Raw genomic sequence first — 25,599 nt, 5'->3', positions numbered from 1 at the left:
ACATTTACCAATTGTTTTTTAGGTTGGGTATGTACTGTGAAACTCTGAGCACAGAACAAAAGAACATAATATTTTTTAATGCCACGGGGAGGCATTGTTGCTGGCAATTTAACATCAAAGAATTTAATGGGGGGAAATTAGTGAGTTTGTCAAAATGCTTGAGGAGGCGTATGATGTTCCATTTTTTGGACCTGACCTGGCAAAAGAAAGAGGAGGAATTGAAAACTGATATTGCACTTGGACTGATTCTAGCCTTAGTATTAAGAAATACTAATGTAATTGACCTTAATGGATACTGACCTTAAACGACTCAAATGACAGACAATAGTGGGAAATGCTAACAGGGCCCATTATGAAAAAATTGAAAAGAAAGGAGAGCCCAGGACAGGCTATTAAAGTCCCCAGAACACAAAATAGGACAGAGTGTTTGGAAAGGGCTAGGAATCTAACTTCAAGCACATCAGATAAAGGGACAACAATGAGAAAGGGGACGGGAAATACAGGACTGAAGGTGTTGTATCTGAATGCACGCAGTATACGAAATAAGGAAAATGAGCTTGTGGTGCAGATTGAAATTGGCAGCTATAATGTGGTGGGTATCACAGAGACATGGCTGCAAGGGGATCAGGACTGGGAGCTAAATATCCAAGGATATATATCCTGTCGAAAAGATAGGCAGGTTGGCAGAGGGGGTGGGGTTGCTTTGTTAGTAAGAAATGAAATTAAATCGATAGCAAGAAATGACATAGGGTCAGATGATGTAGAATCTGTGTGGGTAGAGTTGAGGAACCGCAAATGTAAAAAAAACCATAATGGGAGTTATGTACAGGCCTCCGAACAGTAGTCAGGATGTGGGGCACAAGATACACCAGGAGATAGAAAAGGCATGTAAGAAAGGCAAGGTTACAGTGATCATGGGGGATTTCAATATGCAGGTAGACTTGGAAAATCAGGTTGGTAGTGGATCCCAAGAAAAGGAATTTGTAGAATGTCTACGAGATGGCTTTTTGGAGCAGTTTGTGGTGGAGCCCACTAGGGAACAGGCAGTTCTAGATTTAGTGATGTGTAATGAGGCAAATTTGATAAGGGAGCTTAAGGTGAAGGAACCCTTAGGAGGAAGTGACCATAATATGATAGAATTTACCCTGCAATTTGAGAGGAAAAAGCTGGAATCAGATGTAACGGTATTACAGTTGAATAAAGGCAACTACAGAGGCATGAGGGAGGAGCTGGCCAGAATTGACTGGGAGATGAGCCTAGCAGGAAAGACAGTGGAACAGCAGTGGCAGGAGTTTCTGGGAGTAATTTGGGAGACACAGCAAAAATTCATCCTTAGGAAGAAGAAGCATGCTAAAGGGAGGATGAGGCAACCATGGCTGACAAGGGAAGTCAGGGACAGCATAAAAGCTAAAGAGAAAGCATACAATGCGGCGAAGAGCAGTGGCAAACCAAGGGATTGGGAAGCCTACAAAGACCGACAGAGGACAACTAAAAAAGAAATAAGGAGGGAGAAGATTAAATATGAGGGTAAACTAGCCAGTAATATAAAAGAAGATTGCAAGAGCTTTTTTAGATATATAAAGGGTAAGAGAGAGGCAAAAGTGGACATTGGGCTGCTGGAAAATGACGCTGGAGTAGTAGTAGTGGGGAACAAAGAAATGGCGGAGGAACTGAATAGGTACATTGCGTCAGTCTTCACGGTGGAAGACATGAGTAACATCCCCAAAGTTCAAGAGAGTCGGGGGGCAGAGGTGAGTATGGTGGCCATTACCAAGGAGAAGGTGCTAGGAAAACTGAAAGGTCTGAAGGTGGATAAATCACCTGGGCCAGTTGGATTACACCCCAGAGTTCTGAAGGAGATAGCTGAAGAGATAGTGGAGGCGTTAGTGGTGATCTTTCAGGAATCACTGGAGTCAGGGAGGGTCCCAGAGGACTGGAAAATCGCTAATGTAACCCCCCTGTTTAAGAAGGGAGTGAGGCAAAAGACGGGAAATTACAGGTCGATTAGCCTGACCTCAGTCGTTGGTAAGATTTTAGAGTCCATTATTAAGGATGAGATTTCAGAATACTTGGAAGTGCATGATAAAATAGTGCAAAGTCAGCGTGGTTTCATCAAGGGGAGGTCATGCCTGACAAATCTGTTAGAATTCTTTGAGGAGGTAACGTGTAGGTTAGACAAAGGAGAGCCAATGGATGTTATCTACTTGGACTTCCAGAAGGCCTTTGACAAGGTGCTGCACAGGAGGCTGCTCAGTAAGATGAGAGCCCATGGTGTTAGAGGCAAGGTACTAGCATGGATAGGAGATTGGCTGTCTGGCAGGAGGCAGAGAGTGGGGATAAGGGGGTCCTTCTCAGGATGGCGGCCGGTGACTAATGGAGTTCCGCAGGGGTCAGTGTTGGGACCACAACTTTTCACTTTATACATTAATGATCTAGATGAAGGAACTGAGGGCATCCTGGCTATGTTTGCAGATGATACAAAGATAGGTGGAGGGACAGGTAGTATTGAGGAGGCAGGGAGGCTGCAGAAGGATTTGGACATGTTAGGAGAATGGGCAAAGAAGTGGCAGATGGAATACAACGTGGGGAAGTGTGAGGTCATGCACTTTGGTAGGAAGAATAGAGGCATGGACTATTTTCTAAATGGGGAGAGAATTCAGAAATCTGGAGGGCAAAGGGGCTTGGGAGTCCTAGTCCAGGATTCTCTTAAGGTTAACTTGCAGGTTGAGTCGGTAGTTAGGAAGGCAAATGCAATGTTGGCGTTTACTTCGAGAGGACTAGAATATAAAAGCAGGGATGTGCTGCTGAGGCTTTATAAGGCTCTGGTCAGACCACATTTAGAATATTGTGAGCAATTTTGGGCCCCATATCTCAGGAAGGATGTGCTGGCCCTGGAGAGGGTCCAGAGGAGGTTCACGAGAACGATCCCAGGAATGAAAGGCTTAACGTATGAGGAACGTTTGAGGACTCTGGGTCTATACTCGATGGAGTTCAGAAGGATGAGGGGGGACCTGATTGAAACTTACAGAATACTGAAAGGCCTGGATAGAGTGGATGTGGGGAAGATGTTTCCATTAGTAGGAGAGACTAGGACCCGAGGGCACAGCCTCAGTAAAGGGAAGACCTTTTAGAACAGAGATGAGGAGAAACTTCTTTAGCCAGAGAGTGGTGAACCTATGGAATTCATTGCCACAGAAGGCTGTGGAGGCCAGGTCATTGAGTGTATTTAAGACCAAGATAGATAGGTTCTTGATTGGCAAGGGGATCAAAGGTTACGGGGAGAAGGCGGGAGAATGGGGCTGAGAAACTTATCAGCCATGATTGAATGGCGGAGCAGACTCGATGGGCCGAATGGCCTAATTTCTGCTCCTATGTCTTATGGTCATTGTATCGTAAGTGAGTCTATAAGTGTCGTCTCCACGGTATACAATATAGATGCTATTGCTGTGTTCATACCAAGACTCTGAGGTGTAATAGCTCTGTACATGGATTAGAAGGACTGCCCAGTTATTGAATATAGGTTATAATTGGGAAAGTTTCCAAGCAAAATTGTGTGTATGTATATGCATACACGCACAATTTGTATATCCACATCCATTTGGTATGTCTACTTCTGAACCCAGTTGCTCTTAGTAGGAGAGATAGGTTGACTGCAGGGCCTGATATGGGAAATGAAATACTTGAGTTGGTCATTGTTGTAGACAGAACAAAGGGAGGAGGTTTAATCTCATTTTGTTCTTCAGAAAGTCAAATTGGTGCAAGTACAAAACTGCTTGTGTCTCATTGATATTCACACTGCTTTTGAATACATAAATTGGCCTGTATACTGAATGTTACTCTGAGCTCCAAAATAAAGTATAACTATAGCATAAAATTACAGAAAAAGCATTTAATAAAATATATCCGTTCCACAGAGCTACATTGCACCTGCTTCTTCTGGCATGTGAGAGAGACTAGTAGCGGTAGAACAAGCACACATGTCTGTATGCTACTGCTAAATGATATTTTACCACTTAAACATCTCATTATGTCAGCATCTTGGGGAGCACATTGTTTTGCCAGCTGGCACATTACTTCTGATTTTTGCTTTTAGTGAGAACACACGTGTTTATCAAAAATGTTTTGTCATAAATTGACTTTTTGGCTTAAATTTGAGGTTAGGTTAACTGCTTGTGTTTTTTTTAAACTGAATGTTTGTCATAATTGGTTGAATATTTGGAGCTGGGGGTGTTCATTGCTGAAAACAGTGGAATTGTAAGTGGTGCTGCAGCTCAGCTGAAAACATAAATCTATTCCATAGCAAAGTAATGAAAATTTTGTTTGTTTTGATATTATAGTTAAGATGGTAGCGTTATGGAATAGGATTCAAATGCTCCATGGAATGAACTTTTCTGTTAAGTATTTACACCTTGGCTGTGCTATTAGGTTACAAGTAGTTAATTTATGAAGCTAGTCCAAACAATTACTCAATTACAGTGTAACTTAACTCCTGAATTAGCAGAAACCTTTTAGAATGCAAAATGGCACAGTAATATTTCAGAAACATTTCAAAAACCTGTTACAGTAATAGGGAAAAATGTGGTATTTATAATAGTTTTACTTGGAACAAAAATCAGTAGTCACAAGTAAGTAACCACAAATGTATATATGGTTTACTACTCGGGCATGCTTTCTCGTAGCATATAGTTACAAAACAGCATTAGCAGAGACTTGGAAGGAGATCACATACCATGGGGAATAATGTTTTCTGAGATAAAAATAGAGAAGAATACATTTGTGCAGGCTGGATGTTTAAGTGAAGATTGCATTATCAAATACAGGTGCCATTTGAGAGTAGAAGAGATATTTCAGTATTAATCTTAGGAAGAATCAGAGTATATGAAGCAGGTTCCTTTTCACTGGTATACAAAGATTTTGTTTAAATGGACTATATAATTGAGAGGAAAAGATGCACAGTGACCATAAAAGGGAATCACCAACCCAAAGTTTGTTATGGTGTATAATTTTAACGAGTTTGCCTATGAATGAGATAGATCCAGAACACAGTATATTTTTGTAATCCAAAAAAATGCCTTTTCTCCAGTAGTTGGTATATCTGAAAGCAGAGTCACTCCACTTGGCACAGCTGTTTCCATATTTTTATTGTTAATCATGTCACTGGAAGCAGCCTGCAGAACACCACGCAATGTTGTAAGAACCATCCAGGGTATTATGCATCATTAAGCAGCAAAGTCATACATTGCAAGTCCATTTGTATTTACTGTTTTTTTTTCTTTTTTTTTCATCACAAGTAATTTTTCTGTTCTATACCCTGATGGGCAGACGGACAACCTCTTCTCAGGTATGCACCAGTGCTGTGCTTAAACTAGTGATCAAATGTATGAGTGGTGCAGTTTGATTCCCCCTCTAATTTTGTTTTTCCCACTCTACTTGTGGAATCACATGCTCAGACTGAATTGCAGAGCTGAGGAAGTTGCCCAGTGAGGAATCCTATCTGGTCCTGCCCCATTGAACTGTGCAGCAACAGGTGGAACTATGTGTATAGCTTTCCTACAAACCTTTTCATAGTTGTTACTTTGCACTGTGGCCAATTGGGGAATTTGCTCAGGCTCTCTGCTCATGTGAACAGTTTTTATTCACTTCCCTATTTTGAAGTAACGAGGGAAAATGGCAGAAAGCATTTTGTGTTGCTAAGCAAAATCAGTATTTTTGCTTTCATTCACTACTGCAGAGGTACTCATGCAGCCTGAGTATCCTCTGTGGCCCTCGTTTGCCTCTACTGTGATACTAGGAAAATTTGAAACCAGACCCCTTAATCATCATATTTCTGTTCCTGTTGCCAGTTACAACTTGCACTTGCCAAGACTTGCAACTTAAGGCACTGTTTGTTGAAGTTAAATTTAAATACAAGTCCTTTGAGAAAAACACAATGTATGTATGCACAGGGAAGCAGCCAGGTCTCTGTCTCTGTTCATATGCAGTTGGTTTGACTGCTGTTAACGAGAAACCTAGTTAGTTTATCCTTTTGTATTATTTGTGTCCTTTTGTGCAGTTGCAACCAGGTATGAAATTCCTGAATGCCTGTGCCCCAGGTGTGAAATCCTATGCTTGCCTGTGCTTTGCAGTAAGAAATTCCTACCTTGTTTGCCTGAAACAATGTTCACCAAATCATTGATCATTTAAAAATGAACTGTTTGTACCTACAACATAATAAAAATCAGTGTTGAGTTGAAATCTGAAACCGAAATGACACGGATTATGTTTTGAGTTAACTGGGATTTTGGGTGTCCTCGTACATGAATCATGAAAAGTTAGTGTGCAAGTGCAAAACATAATCACAAAGGCTGTCCAGTGGTGGCCTTTATTTCAAGGGGGTCACAATTCAACACAGAATTGATGCTTTAGTTGCACAGAGCTTTGGTTAGAACCCATCTGGAATATTACATTCAATTACCTCAAGGAAAATTTGATGTATAATTTATAAGGTTTCTGCTAAAGAAAGAGTTGCAGCTTACCATTTAAGCTCTGACACTGTAGCCCTTCAAAGCCCAATATATCTTCCCTGAGGTAACTGAATGCAGTAATCCAGATGGGGTCTGACCAAGACACTGTGCAACTGAAGCATCATTTCCTAGGTTTTGAGTTGCAGCCCTCTTAAGACAAAGGCCGCCATTGGAGTAGCCTTTCTGAATATGGTTTGTACCTGTGCAATAACCTTTCATGATTTATGTACAAGGACACCCAAACCCCAGTTAACCTAAAACATAACTTAAGAAATAGGACAGGAGTAGGTCCTACAGCGCTTTGAATCTGCTCTGCCATTCAGTAAGATGGTGGTCTTCTATCTCAACTGCACTTTCCTGCTGTATTCCTATATCCCTTGATTTCCTTAGTGACCAAAAGTCTATTGACCTGCCTTGAATATACTCAATGGCTGAGCATCCATAGCTTTTTGGGATAGAGAATTCCAAAGGCACTCAAATCGTTTTGAGTGAAAACATTTCTCCTCTTCTCAGTCCTAAATGGTCGACCCTTGTCCTGAGACTATGACCCATCATTCTAGACTCTCCAGCCAGGGGAAACATCTACACTATCAAGCCCTTAAGAATTTTATATGTTTCAATGAGGTCATCACTCACTCTCCTAAACCCTAGGGCATATCGACCCAGTCTACTTAATCCCTCCCCACAGGGTGATTTCCCCCACATGCCAGGAATCAGTCTAGTGAAACTTTGTTGCACTCCCTCTAAAGCACGTAGATCCTTAGGTAAGGAGATCAAAACTACACACTGCTCCAGGTGTAGTCTCACCAAGGCCCTGTATAATTGCAGTAAGATTTTTTTTCCCTTCATCTCGAATCTCTTTGTATAAAGGCTAACATATCATTTGCCTTTGATACAAAACCAAAATACTGAGATGCTGGAAGTCTGAAATTAAAATGGAAAATGTTGGAAATACTCAGGGAGCATTCAGTTCTGATGAAAGTTCATTGACCTGAAAAGTTAACTCTGTTTCTCTCTTTCCAGATGTTGCTCGACCTGCTGAGTATTTCCAGAATTTTCTGTTTTATACCATTTGCTTCTTAATTGAACCTGCATGCTAACATTGTAACTTGTGTACGGGGACATCCAAATCTCTCTGCACACCAACATTTGCTAATCTGCCACCTCATTAAAAAAAAAATATTGTTTTCCTATTTTTCCTACTCAAGTGGATAACCTCTATCTTCCACTTTCTTGCCCATTCACTTTAACCTGTCTATACCCTTTTGCAGCTTCTTCAGCCTTATCACCCTTCTTCACCCTTTGCAGTATTCTCCAAGTTTACTTTCCCACCTAGTTTTTAAACTTCAGGAAACTTGGACACATTATGCTCAGTCTTCTGACCTAAGTCATTGATATAGATTGTAAATAGCTGAGGTCAAACACTGATCCTTACGGCACACTCTTAGTTAAAACCTGCCAACTGTCACCCATTTATTTCAACTCTGTTTTCTCTCAGTTTACTGATCCTCAATCCAAGCTAATATATTTTCCAATCTCTAAATTTTGTGTCACAACCTCTTATGTGGCACCTTATCAAAAGTCTTTTGAAAATCCAAATGTACTATTCTAATGGTTCTCCCTTATCTCCTCTGCTAGTTACACCCTCAAAAAAAAACTCCAAATAGATTTATGAAACATGATGTCCCTTTCATAAAACAGTGCCTACACTGCCTAATTATATGATTTCAAAGTGCCCTGTTACCATGTCTCTTAAGGATAGATTCTAGCATTTTCCCAACTACTGATGTCAGGCTAACTATGATTCTCTGTTTGCCATCTCCCTCCCTTCTTGAATAATTAGACAAACTGTATTTGTGGAATTGATCATGTAAATTAGATACAGTTGTGACAAGGGACAGCAATTTAATAGATATGCCTATGGTCACATGTTTAAAAGATAAGCTATAGTGTGTTAAAATAGAGATATTGATGTTCCAAAGATACAGAGGATGAAAAATGTTAAGAGTGTTCTGTTCTGGAATCATATTGTAGGACACATTCAGACCAAGGAGGATACTTTGTATATAGACAGTTACTGAAAAGTCATGACTTTACATTTCTGGCAGGACTTCCCATTGGGGAAATCTCTAAAGGCTATGAATCCAAAAGCTCTGATGCTGATCTGTATGGATACGCATGAGCCTGGAAAAAATGAGCTGTTTACATTTGTAGGAGACGATGAGAAGAAAAGACATCTTGTGAAGTGCAGATTCATGCCACTGCAGTCAGTGTTGTAATTTAAATATGGTACAGGATTCTAGTTATTAAATATGGCACATGAACTGAAAACGTTGTGTTCCGAGTTGGCCAAAATGATCTGGGATCCCACATTCAAGCAGACCTTGCATACTTAAAGTGATCTGGACAGTTTCTTTCAACAGTTTGATATAAATTGCAAACTATAACATAATGCCTTATATGATCTCAACTTAAAATTCAAAAAGGAAGGGATATGAGAATAGTATTTTGTGAAAAATTTATGATGACTAAAAAAACACTTTTGTGCCACCTGTCATCGTATTATCAATTACTGCCTCCATGCACCGTAGTTGTAATAATGAAGCAAGGTTCATGTGTTTGGTGATTTCATGTTCTGATAGTACTTGAATGAGTGTCATTTTAAATAAAGCCAAAAAATGCCTTAATTGAAATGGTCCCATATTTCTTCCCCACCTCTGCCAACCAAACATACAGCTGCAGCACTGGCATTAGTGGTTGGGGCTGGCAGTCATGGTGAAATTTGCAAACTGGGTGATAAAATTACTCGTAATGCTAATTAATAACTAAAATTATTCAATTAGTTTGAATAAGGGTATTTGGTAGTACATTTTCTTGGAGGTTGGTAGAGGGAGTTCCCTGCTAATTTACCCAAATTATCTTCCCAAACTTCTGACTAAAATTGGCTGTTCTTCCACCTGCTCCTAGGCAGATTGATTATGTTCATTTTTAAGTAAAGCTGCCTAACAGTATTTGAAATGGCTGTAACTTGAAAAATCAGGCGAAAGATTGAGAGGAAGTACAGAAATTAAATTAGCAAAATTTGATCAATTAGGATCTGAATTTAAATTACCAACATTATACTATATTTGGGATCACTTAATTGTTCCTGTACTTGCTGTAAAAATCCTCTATTCTCATGGAGATTTTAAACATAATTTATAATAATTGTTTTGAAATTTATTAAATGAAATTAACAATATACCCTGGAGCATTGGGAACATAAGTCTGGTGTCTATTTAAAATTAAATTCTTTTCATTTCAAACCTGCTCATGACCTGCTTATTTTAACTATATAAAAATTAGGCAATATGTTTTGGTCAACACAACGAAGGCTTGTTAATTAACTTTGGACTGAAACCACATACTCATCTGAGTGTGCCGCGTTGCATGAATGACAGGTATAGGCATCTTCTAGAGTGTGCTTCATTCTTTTGTTTATCAAAAGTTTCCCCATTATCAATTGTTAAAATATAGGAAGGGTGGGGTTTCAACACCAAAGCAGGAGATTGCAAAACCACAGCAAGAGCAATTTTAGGGTTGTCTGGTGATCGTTCACTTGTAGGCCCTGCCCTCCCCCCACCACCTGAAGGGTATATATGACCCGCAAGGATCGTATGAGCAGATTCAATAACTTTCAACGGGAAATTGGTTAAATACTTTAAGGGTAAAACATTTGCCAGGCTATGCAGAAAGGATGGGCCAATGTGGCAATTTGAATACCTCTTTCGAAGAGCTGGCACAGCCATGATGGGTCGAATGGCCTCCTGTGCAAATAATTATATGTTACAATGCAATATTTATACAAAGTTTTTGCAAGAAGACAAACAAAATTGAGTTTGTTGGGCCAGAAAATAGGGCTAAATTTATGGAAGTCTTACCTGAACGTCAATTCTCCCTCTTAAAATGTTCTTCTAAAGGTTGCTTGATCTATTACAGATGGGTGTGCATATTATGCATGTTATGCATTTCTGGTAATATTTTCTACTTCACACTTTGATTAGCTCAAAGTAAAACAACAGCAATTCAGAACCAAAGAGGCTGAGAACATTCATGAGGAAAGCAACTGTGAAACTGGCATTAAAACATAACTAGTGAATCCTAATTAGCCAGACAATGGAACCTACCATTAACAGAAAAGGACAGGGGAACCAATGGAATCACTCAAACTGCTTTTTGAAAAAGATTTTGTCTTACCATTTTTCCCTGAATAACTATTGTCTAAAATAAGGTTTTAAACAAAATCAAAAAATACAATTTAATTAATATAATCCTTTATCAATTGGATTGCCTTTTTGCCTTTTAAATCTTTATTTTTTTTATTTCAAGGCCTCAACGTGGCTCAAAAGCCATGGCTTTGTTTTTCCCAGAGCAATTGAAGGGATTTAACAACCACATCTGTGCACACCATGCACAGTTTGCGTCGTTTCTCAGCATGAATCAGTGGATTTCTCTTGAGCTAGGTACTGTAAAGGAATGCTGTATCATCCTATGAGGATGTATGAGTTTGCTCCAATGACCTTAAGTTCTGGGACTTTGTGACCCAGGAGTAAGAGACTTCATGTGGCACTTTTTATCTGCAATCATGCCCGCATTTCTGCATGTCCACTCAGTACAGGTTTCCCTAGTAAAAAATTTAGATGTGCTCTCACTGTCTGGAGTATGGATATCATTCATACTAGGTAGGTAATCCATCTGTGTTATTTGCTGTAGTCTGTAAAGCTAGTTTGTCAACCTAATTTTTCAAAGAAACTTTTGTAAATTTAACAACACTTTGTTAAATCTAATAAGTCAACTATCACGGAATCTTTACAGTGCAGAAGGAGGCCATTCGGCCCATCGAGTCTGCACTGGCTCTCTGAAAGAGCATTCTACCATGTCCCATCCCCTGCCTTATCCCCGAAACCTTGCACATTCTTTCTTTTCAGATAGCAATCCAATTTCCTTTTGAATACCTCAATTGAAACTGCCTCCACCACCCTCTCAGGAAGTTCGTTCAAGGCTTCAACCACCCTCTGGGTGTAAAAAGTTTTCCTCACATCACTTTTACTCCTTTTGCCAATTATTTTGAATCTGTGCCCTCTAGTTCTTGATGCTCTCTTGAGTAGGAACAGTTTCCCACTATTTACCCTGTCCATACCCCTCAGGATCTTGAATACCTCTTTCAAGTTTCCCTGAAAACAGTCCCAACCTCTCCAATCTATCCTCATAGCTACAGTTCTTTACCCCTGGAATCATTCTTGTGAATCCCCTCTGTACTCTCTCCAATGCCTTCACATCCTTCCTCAAGTATGGTGCCCAGAACTGGACGCAGTACTCCAGATGAGGTCCAACTAGTGTCTTATACAAATTCAACATGACCCACTTACTCATACTCAATGTCCCTAAAAATAAAGCCTAAAATACTATATACATTATTAACTGCTCTCTCAATATGCCCTGCCATCTTCAATGACTTATGTACATATACACCAAGGTTCCTCTGTTCCTGCATCTCCTTTAGAGTTTCTCCCTGTATTTTTCCTACCAAAATGAATCACCTCACACTTCTCTGCTTTGAACTTCATCTGCCACTTGTCTGCCCATCCACCAACATATGTCCTTTGCAAGTCCAAGACTATCCTCACCACAGTTGACATCGTTTCCCTTCTTCGTATCATCTGCACATTTTGAAATCATGTGCACCAGTCCTGAACACCAGTCTAAGTCGTCTAAAAAAATCAGGAAGAACAAGGGTCCCAACACTGACCCCTGGGGAACTCCACTACAGACCTTTTCCAATCTGAAAAACAACCATTTATCACTACTCTCTGCTTCCTGTCACTCAACCAATTTCTTATTCAAGTGCCTTCTTTACCTTTTATTCCATGAGCTAGAATTTTGCTCTCAAATCTATTTTATGGCACTGTATCAAATGCCTTTTGAAAATCCATATATACCACATCAGTGTTGCCCTTATCAACTTTCTCTGTTACCACCTTAAACTCCAGCAAGTTAGTTAAACATGATTTTCCCTTGATGAATCCATGCTGGCTTTCCTTAATTATCCTGCACTTGTCTAGGTGATTATTGATTTTGTTCTGTACTATAGTTTCCAGAAGTTTCCCTACCACTGAAGAATTACTGATTGGTCTGTAGTTGTGACTTTATCCTTGCACCCCTTTTTCAACAAGTAGTATAATTGTTCATCCCTCAAAATTGTTAAGGACAAGTGGGAATCATAGAATGATACAACACAGAAGGAAGACGCTCAGCCCATCATGCCTGTCCCAGCTCTTTCCCCGTAGTCCTGCAGATTTTTTCCACTTTAGAAAGGGTACAATTTCTAGATGGCAGGGAGAAGGTACATTTTCAGGAACCACTGCAGAAACATTCTTCAGGAGAAGTTGGTTTAAAAATTCAAAATTGAAACATGCCAAATATTTTAACAGTTAACAGTGACAATGCTGATGAACTTAAAAATTACATATGATTGAAACCATATTGAATGTGCACTGAAAGGAAATGATTAACATTCCAGTTCTACTCAAAGTTGCATTGCTCTGTGCCCGTAGTGTGTTTTTGTTCCAAATTACACTGAATTTCAAATTATAGACAGTTTTCAAAAACATAGTGTAGACAAAGGGAGTAATGATGCAGTCTGCTTTTTTAAGTGACCAGTGGAGTGGTGTAATTCTTGATGTAAGGCTTGTGTTCTTACTGTATGTACAATTTTACAACCTAAAGGAGAAATATATTAAAAAATATTTGCCTGTTATACTGCACGATTGGCATCAGTACAGCATAGTCTTTCTCATTGCATCAACATCAAACGTGTAGAAGGGTACTGCCAATTTTTAAATTGGTGCCAGTAGTAAGTACACTTGAAATCAGCTATCTTGCACCCTTCATGCTGCTGTCATCTATGGCCAACTTAAATTTTAGAACCCAGGTAATTTGCTGTGTCATTTTAAAATTTTGAATGATAGTGAAGAGCTGACAGTCTCATCAGGTTAGAGCAGGTTAGCTAAAATAGTTACTACTTTAAACAGATGAATTTTAAATATTGTGACTGTGATACAGGGAGGGAAGAGGACAATGGGGGAGATGGTGGCGTAGTGGTACTGTCACTGGTTTAGTAATCCAGAGACCCAGAATGCTCTGGGGATGTGGGCTCAAATCCCACCACAGCAGCTAGTGCAATTTAAATCCAATATATAAAAATGGAATATAAGGCTTGTCTCAGTAATGATGACCATGACCAACTATCTTCAAAAACCCATCTGATTCACTAATGTCCCTTAGGGAAGGAAATCAGTCATCTTTACCTGGCCTGACCTACACGTGCCTCCAGATCCACAGCAATGTGGTTGATTCTTAGCTGTGCCCTGAAATGGCCCAGCAAGCCACTTGGTTCAAGAGCAATTAGGGAAGGGCAACAAATGCTGGCCTTGCCAGTGATGCTCACGCCCCATGAAAGAATAAAGAAAAAAAATCCTTCAGATGTTGTTTTCTTTGCATTTAAGTTTTCATATGAAGTACACCATTATAATAACCTACTCAGAATTCAGATAAAAAGCAGGTTCTTAGGAATCAGTTCATTCCTGTCAGCTGTTGAGAAGCCTGGTAATTTTTCTATTTGGTATTATTCTTATTAATTTATTTGTTTTCTCCCCTTAGCAAAGATGTACTTATTTATGATGAATTACAAGAGAATAACATTTGAGCTCAGTTTATGTTTATTGTCTACAAAGACCTACAATCATCAAAAACATGTTATCAGTGTTATATTTTTCTTGATGAAATATGAGATTGGGAAAAAATAAACAAGATTTAAATAAAAATTTAATCAGAAATGATTAAACTGAAGTTCCTTGAGAAAGACTTACAGTGAATGAAAGTAGGTTTCCCCGGATTAGAGGAGATCTCAATCTTAGCCAGCTTGTTTGGGAAGATACTTCTGCTGGGTGGAGGAAGGAAAATTTAGAGCACATGATAATTATGGATGAGGAATGTCATTAGGCCCATTTCAATTCATCCTTTCAAAGAGATGTTGGAGCCACCCCTCAATTACAGTATCTAGTTATTTCTTAAATGAATGATTCAGGGGTTTCTCCTGCACTATTTTATGTGGAACTCATAATACATTAATCACTCTTTGTGTGAAAATAATGTCTGGATTATCAGTCTTAAATGTACCCTTTACTGTCTTGAATGTGTCCCTTTGGACTACTCTCCCAATTTAATTTAAAATAATATTCCAAATTTAGTTTTTCCATTCCTGTAACTATATATGTACTATTATAAGATCACCTATCAGATGCCTCTTTTAAAGATTGAAAGGCCTGATTCTTTGCAGTATTTTCTTATAGTTCACCCTTCAATAATAGAAATCAGCTTTGTACACCACCTCTAGTGCTCTGGTTAATCTTGTATCACAGTGACCTGAACAGGATGCAGTACTCAAGGCGTAATCTGTCCAGAGCACTTTTCGGTTTAGTCCTAACTGCCTGTTTTAAATTCCACAGTCTGACAATGTGTTTCAACTTTCTGTTGTCTTTGTTGGTTTGATATGTTGGATGTTGAGCTTACTGAGATTCGTAGGTCTCTCTTATTTTAGTCCTTGGGTATTTCAACATCTTGGATTATGTATGTCACATTCTTACTGGGTGCAATATTTTTGTCTGCGCTAAGTTATTCTGCCCACTTACATATTTTATCCAACCCATTATGTAATTTTTTTCCTCATTAATTTGACCCTCCTGATTTAGTATAATCAGCAAATTTAACCACTACACTGTGTTTCTAAATCCAGGTCCTTATTATAAATTTAAAAACATAGTAGTCCCAATACTGAGTACAATACTTGTATGGAGATTTGTCAAATGTCTTTTGGAAGTCTAGCTCTCCACATTGTCAGGCTTACACAGATTCACTTGAATTCTTTGAGGCTGCGACAACTCATGGACATTGTTGAAACAGTATCTTCCACTTCTGAATGTGTGTTGACTAGTATTTGACTAGCAGTGTCAGCCTTCGTTTAGTGGTAGAAACACCCACCTCCTCCTTATTCAGACGGCTGTGGATTCTAGCCCCAGAATCCAAGCTGACACTTGAGTACATATTGAGGAGGTGCTGAATTTCAGGTGAAACATGAAACGGAGATCCTGTTTGTCTTCTCAGATAGATGAAAAAAGATCACACGTCACTATTTGAAGTGAAGCAGCGAAGTTCCACTAGTGACCTAGTCAGTACTTATCTCTCAAGAACAATTAGGGATGGGCAATAAATGCTGGCCTAGCCAGCAACACCCACATCCCATGAATGAATTAAAAAAACTGACGCCTCCAGAAATTATCTTTTCTTTTGTCTCAATTCTATTAATGAGACATTGCTGTGTGTAAAATCAGTTCCTGTGTTTTCCTACATTATAACGTATGCCGCACTTCAAAAGTATTTAATTCGGAAATGTGTAAAATGGAATGGGCACATTGAGAGCCCTGTCAACGGCTGTGGACGCCAAACCTTAGTTAAGACAAAAAATGTACTCAAAGGGCTGGTATGGAAGATGGCAACACCAGAACAGATGAAACTGCGAGAACTGAAGTGGGTTGGGAGGAAACGTAATCAAGATAGTTGTGGAAGTCAGTGGATTTATAGTGGAGAACTAAAAAGAGGCCTGGCTGATAAGCAGCTAAATCTTTAATTTTGCTTTGGTTAATGAAGTCCGTAGTAAGTCTTTAAAAATGTTTAGATCAAGTACACTTTCATTTTTCCAGCACTTCCTCAAAATTGATTGAAGAGCAGCATTAGTGTCAACTTGAGAACAGATAACATGCTGCCCATCTCTCAGTTGGTGAATGGCTTGCATAGACCAGAGAGAGACAAGGAGGAAGAAATATCAATTTGTGGATGTGTGGAGGAGGGAAGCTATTTTTGAATTTCAACAAATTACTACCAGGAAACTGAAAACAAACATTTGTTGACTATGTGATTACAGGCACATTAAATGTAATTACCCAGGTGTGAAAACATGTTCATGTCAGTTAATCAGCTTGAATGCGCATGTTTTATCCCTTCATTAGCATTGAGTATGGGCATTTATTCTGTGTGTCAGGGCGTCAATTAAAATAGATAAGGGTCAAATAACATGCATAAGAAAGAGTTTAAATTATTTGCATTTTTAGCACAGATTTTGCAATATAACAAACCTCTGCCCTGTATTCATTTGTAAGTTTTGTTTTGTAGATCTGTACCATTATTAAGAAATCACCATCCTGATTATCATTGTAATCAAAGATACCATAACACCTTTGGTATGTCTGCAGTTGAATAGAAGTGATGTTATTTGAAAACAGAGATAACTGGCCTGGGTATTTGCTGATCATGTTTTCTGCTTCAGAGATGTACAGTTGTATCTCCTTGGTGTTCACAATCTAGTTCGCCTTCTGGGACTGTATAACAAAACTGGCCAATAGTTATCTGAATCTTCTGAGCTTTGTTATCTTGCTCATGTATCATTGTGTAAGCAGACTCCAAAAAGGGGACAGTTGCTGCATAGCCCCATAAGATTGTTAAGAATAAATTAATGGTAATTTTAAAACGCTTTTCACTATTTACTGTGGATTAGTAAAATTAACATTTTAAAATAAAGTAATACAGTAAAATCTTTATCGGCATGTGTGGGTAACAGGTGGTGCCAGTTAATCAAAAATGCTGGTTAACGGAGAGTTCCATTTGCCAATGGAATACAGTGCAATACTTGTAGCATGAACTAATATGCGAGTATTCAGGAAGTAAAGAACTGTAAAATAAAAGCAAAATACTGTGGATGCTGGAGATCTGAAATAAAAACAAAGTGCTGGAAAAAGCAGCAGGTCTGGTAGCATCTGTGGAGAGAGAAACAGAGTTAACGTTTTGAGTCCAATTCTTTGGAACTGGTGAGTTTTTCGTTTTTTATTTAAGTCAAGAAAAGTATTTTTTAACTTCTAAATCTTCAACAATATATTAAAACATAAATTAAAGTATAAAATAATACAGTATACAGGTACTCCAGATAACTTACGAGCATACCAATTAGGAGCAGGAGTAGGCCATTCAGCCCCTCGAGCCTGCTCCGCTATTGAATAAGATCATGGCTGATTTGACTGTGGCCTCAAATCCACATTCCCTTTGTGACAATTCTTGTGAGAGGAACATTAGAAATTCCAGTTAGTAGAGAATTCCAATTCGTAGGGAGCCTGATAAAGTTTACAGTATTATGATTTGATTATTATTTTTCATTATAATGCCTAATCTACATCATTTTCCTTTTTTCTCACAGCTGACAATGTAACAGCCTTCCCTGTCCTAGATATCAAACAAGATGAGATTGTCGATACTAATGGAGCTGGTGATGCCTTTGTTGGAGGTAAATATCAATAGTATATGAGCTGCATGCCAAAAGATGTAATTTTGTGAAAAATGCAGTATCAGCTTGAACACTGCATGTTTATTACCTTTCTATTCTTATTCAAGCCAGTACAGGAGTAATTTAAGCCATCGGGGACCATTGCTTCAATAAATACCATAAATCTGATTTGTGCCAAAATTGTAACTGGAAATATTTAACCTGGAAATTTTTGATGCAGAAATACAAAATATTTGTATACTAGAACACATTTGGGTTGTTAGAAAAAGACCACTGTTGTTTACTACATACATAAATGATTTGATCTCGGGAATTGGAGGTGTGTGCTGTTAAAATTTGCAAATGATACCAAATTGCAGGGGAATCGCTCTTCATGCAAAGGACTACACCAGTGTAGAGGAAGCCATAAAAAAACAGGCTTTCAGTGGGTGCAAGTATGGCATATCAAAGTCAATATAGCAAGTGTGAAGTGGTAGGAGGAATAAGGAAGCCACTTATTCCTAGAAGCTAAGAAACTAAATGGGGTAGAAGAGCAGACATCTAGAAATACAGATGAATAAATTACTAAACATCGTAACACAGGTTGATGAGACCATAAAGAGTACAAGCAAAGTACTGAGGTTCTTTGTTATAGGAACAGCGTGCAGAAACAGGGAGATAAATTTATGTGAAACTATGGAGTGTTGTGTACAGTTCTGGGCTCCATACTACAAAAATTACATTGAAGCAATAGAGAGTGTAGAATAGATTTACAAGAATGTTACTCGAATTTAAATGGAGTACTGTGTACGGTTCTGGTCTCCATTCTACAAAAATTACATTGAAGCAATAGAGAATGCAGAATAGATTTATAAGAATGTTACTCGAATTTAGAAGAGGCAGTTATCAGAAAAGATTGAGCAGGCTGGAGCTCTGTCCTTAGGAAATTAAATGACTAAGAGGAGACCTTACTGAGGTATTTAAAGTGATGAAGCGGATTGATAACATGGATATAGATGAATAGTTTCCACTGGTCAGTGTCCAAAACAAGGGGGCATTAATATAAGATGGACACGACCAGACCAAATAAAGAAGATAGGAGGAGATTTCCCGAGAATGGGGCATTTGCTGGCATTTAAGGTAGTTGAAGCAGATAGCATTGAAGCATTTAAGGGGAGGCTTGTTGCATATGTGAGGAAGACAGGAATGGAGAGATATGGGAAGGAGAAATATAATTAACCAGTTAGGCTAAATGGTCTGGTTCTGTGCTGTAGATTCGATATAACATGTAATTCCCTAACTAAGAGGGTAGGTGGGTGATTTGTTTCATGGTTCACTGACTGCTGTTTTGAGTCTATATATATATAATATATATATCTATATTAATAGATATATAATATATATATTATATATAATACAACATCTATATAATAAAGGTGTTCCCCGATTGTCATAGACACATGAACAGCCTATGATTGCTTCCTTTCCGATTGGCAGTTCCTTTTCTCAGAATCTGAAATTCCTGATGATCCTGAGAATGCAAGCTTACCATGTGGAGAATTGTGGGCTGTAGTGTAAACACAGCCTTCTGATCTGTGGTGCAGCATTTTAAAAAGTTAGCATAGTATGACCAAATGTTTCATCAAAGATTGAACTGATAACGAATGTAGTTGAATGCTGAGCAAACAGAACATATGAAACAGGAGCAGGATTGCTAGACCCTTGGTTCCCCGCTATTTTTGGAATATTATGTACCTCCAGATGCAAAGTATTCATTTCTTTATTCCTCATTGGAATTTCTTCTGTCTTTGCATGTAAGGGACCCACATTTACTTCCGTTAATCTCTTCCTTTTTAAATACTAATAGAAGCTTTTACAATCTGTTTTCTATTTTCTGTCTATCAATTTCACAGCCATCCTTCCAATCCTCAGACTTGCTACTCTTTTTGGCAACATTCTGAGCCTCTTCCTTTATTCTGATACTTTAACTTCTCTTATTAGCCACAGTTGAACCAGATTTCTTTTGCTGTTTTAATTCCTTACAAGGATGTATATTTCATTGAGATTTGATTATGCTGAAATTTGTGAACTGCCTTTTAATACTATCAATGTGATGCTCATATTGATACCTTTAGGCAATATTTATAAAATCCAAAAGGTACAGTAGGCATGGAAGCTCCGTGTCTGAACAAACATAAATTTCAGGTGCCCATTCAGATAGAATTTTAAACCTCCTAAAAAGCACAAACTCAGTGGGATGAAAAACACTTGAATTGGGAGAACTAGCTGAGGAAAAAAAAAATTAAAATCACTATTTTACATTTTAGTTTTGTTCCATGTGAAGTCAATATAATGCAATGAAAAGATTTGTACTCATAATGCTGAATTAATTTTCCTGTTGCATTACAATAGATCACCAGATTCATGGAAAATATAGCTAGCTGCTTTGTAAGTTGTTACCATGTTTATGCCCAAGTGTACAAAATTATTGAATTAATTACAAAAACTGGGGAAAGCTATTGGTCCTTAAGCTGCAAGCAGTTCCAGCCAGAGCCTGGCTCAAATGGTTTTGTAATTTTATCTGGTTTATGTACTATCATTTTGGAAAAAGGAAGCTGGTAATAAAATAATTTTAATCATCAAAAAACTTTTTTAAAGGAAAGAACTTACATTAATAATCAAACTTTTGTTGTCCTCAAGTTGTCTAAAAGTGCTCCATAGCCAAAGAATACTATTTGAAGAGTAGCTATTATGCAGCAAAACACAGCAGACAATCTGCATAAATAAAAAAACACAAATTAGATAAACAACCAGTTAATCTGATTCGGTGGTGTTGATTGATGGTTAAATGTCGGTCAGAACTACTTCAGTGGTGCGGTGAGATCTTTTATGTTGAAACTAAAACAAACTTGTAAAACACAATTCAAGTAAAAATATGAACATTACTTTGTATCCCGCCATCCCTCTTTCCCTCCCATTCCCCATCTTTACCTTATTTCTCCTCCCATTCCCCCTCTGTGTCTTTGATTTTACTCTTTTACTGAAGTAATATAACTTCTGTTATTTTGAAAGTTTAAAATCTTTGGCCTCCAAATGGGCATGGCAAAAAAAAGCTAGTGAAAGATGACATGATACAGATTGCTCTTCTTTGCTCTTACCCTCCCTTTTTAGAAAGGTGTTCCCCGATTGTCATTAAACTGCAATTAAGACATGGGGGTAACCTGAATGGAAGACATGTAACTCAAGAGTAACAATACATGGGCAGAATGTTAATGCTGGTTTAGTGCATTCATCAACAGCTTTCCAACATGACGGCTTGCTGACTCCACTGTGCTTGCCATGTAAAAATAATTTCGTACTGCCATTTTATAACTCTCCTCCAGCTAACACCTATGTGTTTAAAGTGCAATTAATAACAGTTTTAATTTTTAAATTTCTAATATATTCTAATTTTTTCTAATATGTTGGTAGTTCTGTGCCTTTTGCTGGATGCCCACATTATTTTCAATTCTGCATGTTCATCTAATTGCTTGCAAGTATTGTCGATTGAGGCCCATTGGGAGGAATTTTACACCCCTCTCCCCCCTCCAAACCAGTGTATTTGCAGACCGGGCAGGAGTGCGTGTAGAATAGAACAGGTGGCTAGTCCACCACCTTCCTGCCCATCTCCGAGAGGTTCCCCACAATCTGGTGGGCGAGTAGAGTGCCAACCAGTCCACCCACCCTTGGCCCATTGAGACTCTTAACTGGACAATGAATGGGCAAGTTTCCAGCACTGCCGCAATAATACCTACAGCTGGGAAGGTAGAATGAAGGAGGCCAGCCTGCTCTTTCACAACCTCAGGCTAAAAGATGGGAAGGAAGGCAGGGTACTTCCTTTGGGAGGGGTGCCCTGTGCCCATCGGAGACACCCCCCCGTCCCCCCAAGATGGTACACCCTCTTTGTGCCACCTCTCAGCCTCCAGAACCCAAACCCACCCACCTCCCACCCTTCCAGTACCAGCATCAGCCACTACTGGGTTCTAGCACTGCTGGGGCTACTCAGCTTCCGGCCAAATCAAATCTCGAGGGCAGGTCTTCCTTTCCCAGAGGTGCAGAAGTCCCACAATGACCTCGTTAAGGCTGCCCCCATCATATTATTGCTGTGGGGCAGCCTTTTTAAAAGTTGGTCAGCTGAAATCCAATTTTTCTACTGTTGGGGGCTGGAAGCAATAGCCTCCCACCACTCTCTCAACCCCCCCCCCACCAATAAAATTCACCCCATTGTTCCATTGCCTCTGCACAATAGGCTATTCAGAATTATGCTATGGCTTACCTCATAAGACATTGTTTCTCAGACAATGTTTTCAGTTAAAGCAGCTTATGACAAACGACAAATTAAATTAGTGGCTATTTCTTTTTTTATTTGTTCTTTTGCTAGTAAACCGTATTCCCGGCAAAAATGTTGCAGTAAATCATGTAGGGGATGTGGTGATAGATAACCAAGCCCCTAACACTTAGTGTTGCAGAATTTTGGAGGATTGTTAACTATTGAATATAGAGATATTATAGATGCACACAAATGATCCAGTTTGTTCAGTAACACCTGATTATTAGCCCTTTTATCCTCTCAGTCGTGTGTGTTAGGCTGATTTGTAAGCAAAGCATCAAGTAGCTGTTACAGACCTCTCTAATAAAGCTTTAACTTTGTTTGCTCAAACAGTATTGATTTAACTGCAAGGGAGGGAAACTGGTACTCAGGAGTATGTCAGAGTAGATAAATTTAGCTGCAGTTTTTCATTTCATGTTTTGGATTTATTTAAATATTTTCAAGAAATAAAAAGGGTGGCAAAAGATACTTCAAAAATATAAACATTAAAAATCTGACTTTTGATCGCATTTCGTTCCCTTCATTTAGAAGATGCAATGAGAAATAATTATTTGCCTCTTATCCCAATTAGTATTTAATTTAATAATCTTCCTAAAAGAAAATTGATTTACTATGTATATGTGACTTGAATATTTGAAGAAAACCTTCCTTAACCCTGTGATTACTTAAATATATTCGATGTTCATTCTTACCCTAACCTAATCACTGATAAATAATTTGGAATTTAAAAAATGTTGTCATGGTGTGCTGGACTAAAGATAACTGTTGGAATCAGATTTAACAAGATAAGGAACAGGGGAAAAAGACATCCCTATATTTGAAGAGAAAACCCAGGCTACCGTTCAAAATTGCAGTTATTTTTGTCTTATCTTTCAAAGGATGAAGAACAATGTTATTTTTTCTATTTTCTCTCCACCAAGCAGTTAACCACTTATGGACATGGTACATGCAGGCAAAAGCAGTTTCTTGTTCCTTGCCTGTGTGGACAATCTTCAATACATTGAATGTTGGCAAACTGTTGAACTGCGGGAGGCATCACCACCAGGTCCTATCCTCACCTCTCTCCCACTGCTATTATGAGTAACACTTGAGGCAAAGGGAGGCCATTGCCACCTGAGATTTATCTGTTGAGCACCAAGGGAGTCAGAGGACCTTCCTACGAAGTTTGACATACGTCTGTCTCAACATGAAATATCAAACTTCAAAGTATGTCACAGTGCACCTCATTGGCTCGATTGTCATTCTTGAAATAAACAAATCGCAAATTAACTTTTTTTTTAAGTTTATGATAAGAAAAATTGCAATTTCTTGGTACTGCAGACCATGGTAATCTGGCCTCTACCAAAAGGGAGGAGCTGAGGATTTTAAAAAAGCTGATTTCATCAATGGAAAGTATAATCAACTACCTTCCAGTATCCATGACCTGTGCAAAAATAATGTGGTGTACTCAGTTGCAAACGTAAAGCTTTTTAATGCTCTTGTCTGTAACTAATTTTGACTATTTTTCTTTGTAGGTTTTCTGTCACAACTGGTTTATGATCAACCTCTTGAAAAATGCATCCAAGCTGGTCATTATGCAGCAAACGTCATCATTAGGCGTTCAGGTTGCACATTCCCAGAAGCACCAGACTTTCATTGATATTTTCATTAATATAAAAATAAGTGGGATCAAAAAGTCCTTTGTTAAATCTAAGAACAGGAACTGCTGTCCATTTAAAAACAACCCCCCCTGACCCTCCTTCCTTCCCACACCCTGAATTAAGAATTCTGTACTTAGCTTTTCATTTGTTTTTGTCAATCTGTTACGAAGAACTAATATTCAGAAAATGTGAATACCTTAAGAATAGATGACAAGACCTTGAAAATGTTTTGATCAAGCTGATGGTCATAAACTATCTTCTTGATTGTCTTTTCATGATTTTTATTTGCATCTCTAGATGAAACCATGAAGTGTTGATTTTGGCGGTGAATGTTTTGGTAGCTAATTTTATTATCCACCTGACAATAATTATGCCATTGGTAATGAGTGAAAGCATGAGGTAAAAACTATGTTGGTTGTTTTTTGAAGAAAACTTTAAATTGCATAACTTGTTTATTCTTCAGTTTATTCTAACAGTTTTTAAATTCAGCCCAAATGAGAGTTGTAACTGACCTCAAGCTATTTGTCATTTGAAAGTTATGCAACTTATCATCATGAAATGGTTTCCATTTAGCAGATTACCTCAGTGTCTTCTGTTTTTGAGTTTATTCAGAAAAGCAAACTTATATAGTGAGAATAAAATAAAGTGAGGCACAGAAATATTTATGCAGGCAAATGTTTCTGTAAAATACCAAATCAAATCTGCAAACGCACAGTTTTTAAAATCCTGATGCTCTGGAGTTATTTGGACACCTGTAATATTGTTCAAAGAAAGTCAACTACACTGTTACAACAACAACATTCTTTTCTTTATAATTTGATATTGACAATAAACAAAGATGATTCTCATAAACATTTCCTTGCCTTTGGTAATTTTTCTTTCGGGAAATTAAATACCAGGTAGCGTTTAAAATGCTAATAGTCTTCAGCTGCTGGCGGGTTCGAAAAGCATTTAGCTACCTTAGCTAAATTGAGTTTTCATTATATGGGAATTAATTATTGACTAATTTAAAATAATTAGAGAACAGAACAAAAAGTACCAAACCACCTTTACAGACAAGGTCCATTGAAACCTCACAGCAGGTCTGAGAGAGAGCAAGGAGAGCTATAAAGGAGCAGGACAACCTATACATTGAGCATATGCAAAAACATGATTTTTGAGGCTAGATAACGGGGTCATCTTATACACCAGGTCCGCTTATATGCCACTATTTACAATCAAAGGGAACCAAACATCATCATCCAGTATTTAAATGGTAAGGGGTGGATTGGGTCTTATTAGGAACAACAAGGGTGATGTATGCTTAGAGACGCAGGGCAAGAATACTTGATGAGTTCTTTGTATCAGTGTTTCCTAAGGAAGAGGAATCTGACAAAATATCGATAGAAACGGAGATGGTGGAGGCAATGGATAGTGTGAAAATTGAAAGGGAGTGGGGTACTGGATAGGGTGGTGTTGCTTGAGGTAGATATGTCACCTGGTCCGGATGGCTTGCATCCCAGGTTGTTAAAGGAAGTGGGAGTGGAGACAGTGGAAAGGGTTGTCTTAATTTTTCAAACTTCTAGGTATGAGGGAGGTACCAGAGGATTGGAAAGTTGCAAATGTGACACCCTTATTCAAGGAAGGGTACAAAGCCAGTCCTAGCAATTACAGGCCAGTTGGTCTAACGTCAGTTAGGGG

At 38.5% G+C, this 25,599-nt stretch overlaps 1 protein-coding gene across 5 annotated transcripts in view; it reads left to right on the top strand.

Moving 5' to 3' along the window:
• LOC144668607 (adenosine kinase-like) overlaps positions 1-24,771 on the top strand; it is a 223,522-nt gene extending 198,751 nt beyond the window's left edge. For all 5 annotated transcript variants that reach the window (XM_078530789.1, XM_078530788.1, XM_078530792.1 and 2 more), the window contains 2 exons: positions 17,845-17,931; positions 23,794-24,771. In XM_078530789.1, coding sequence (XP_078386915.1) covers positions 17,845-17,931; positions 23,794-23,918 — 212 coding nt within the window. In that variant the 3' untranslated portion in view covers positions 23,919-24,771. The remainder of the gene's footprint in view (positions 1-17,844; positions 17,932-23,793) is intronic.
• The last annotated feature ends 828 nt before the right edge of the window (positions 24,772-25,599 follow it).

Source organism: Cetorhinus maximus, chromosome 27, assembly GCF_964194155.1.
Source record: "Cetorhinus maximus chromosome 27, sCetMax3.hap1.1, whole genome shotgun sequence".
NCBI lineage: Eukaryota > Metazoa > Chordata > Chondrichthyes > Lamniformes > Cetorhinidae > Cetorhinus > Cetorhinus maximus.
The sequence above is the reverse complement of the archived record's forward strand: the minus strand, read 5'-3'. Positions and strand labels throughout refer to the sequence as shown.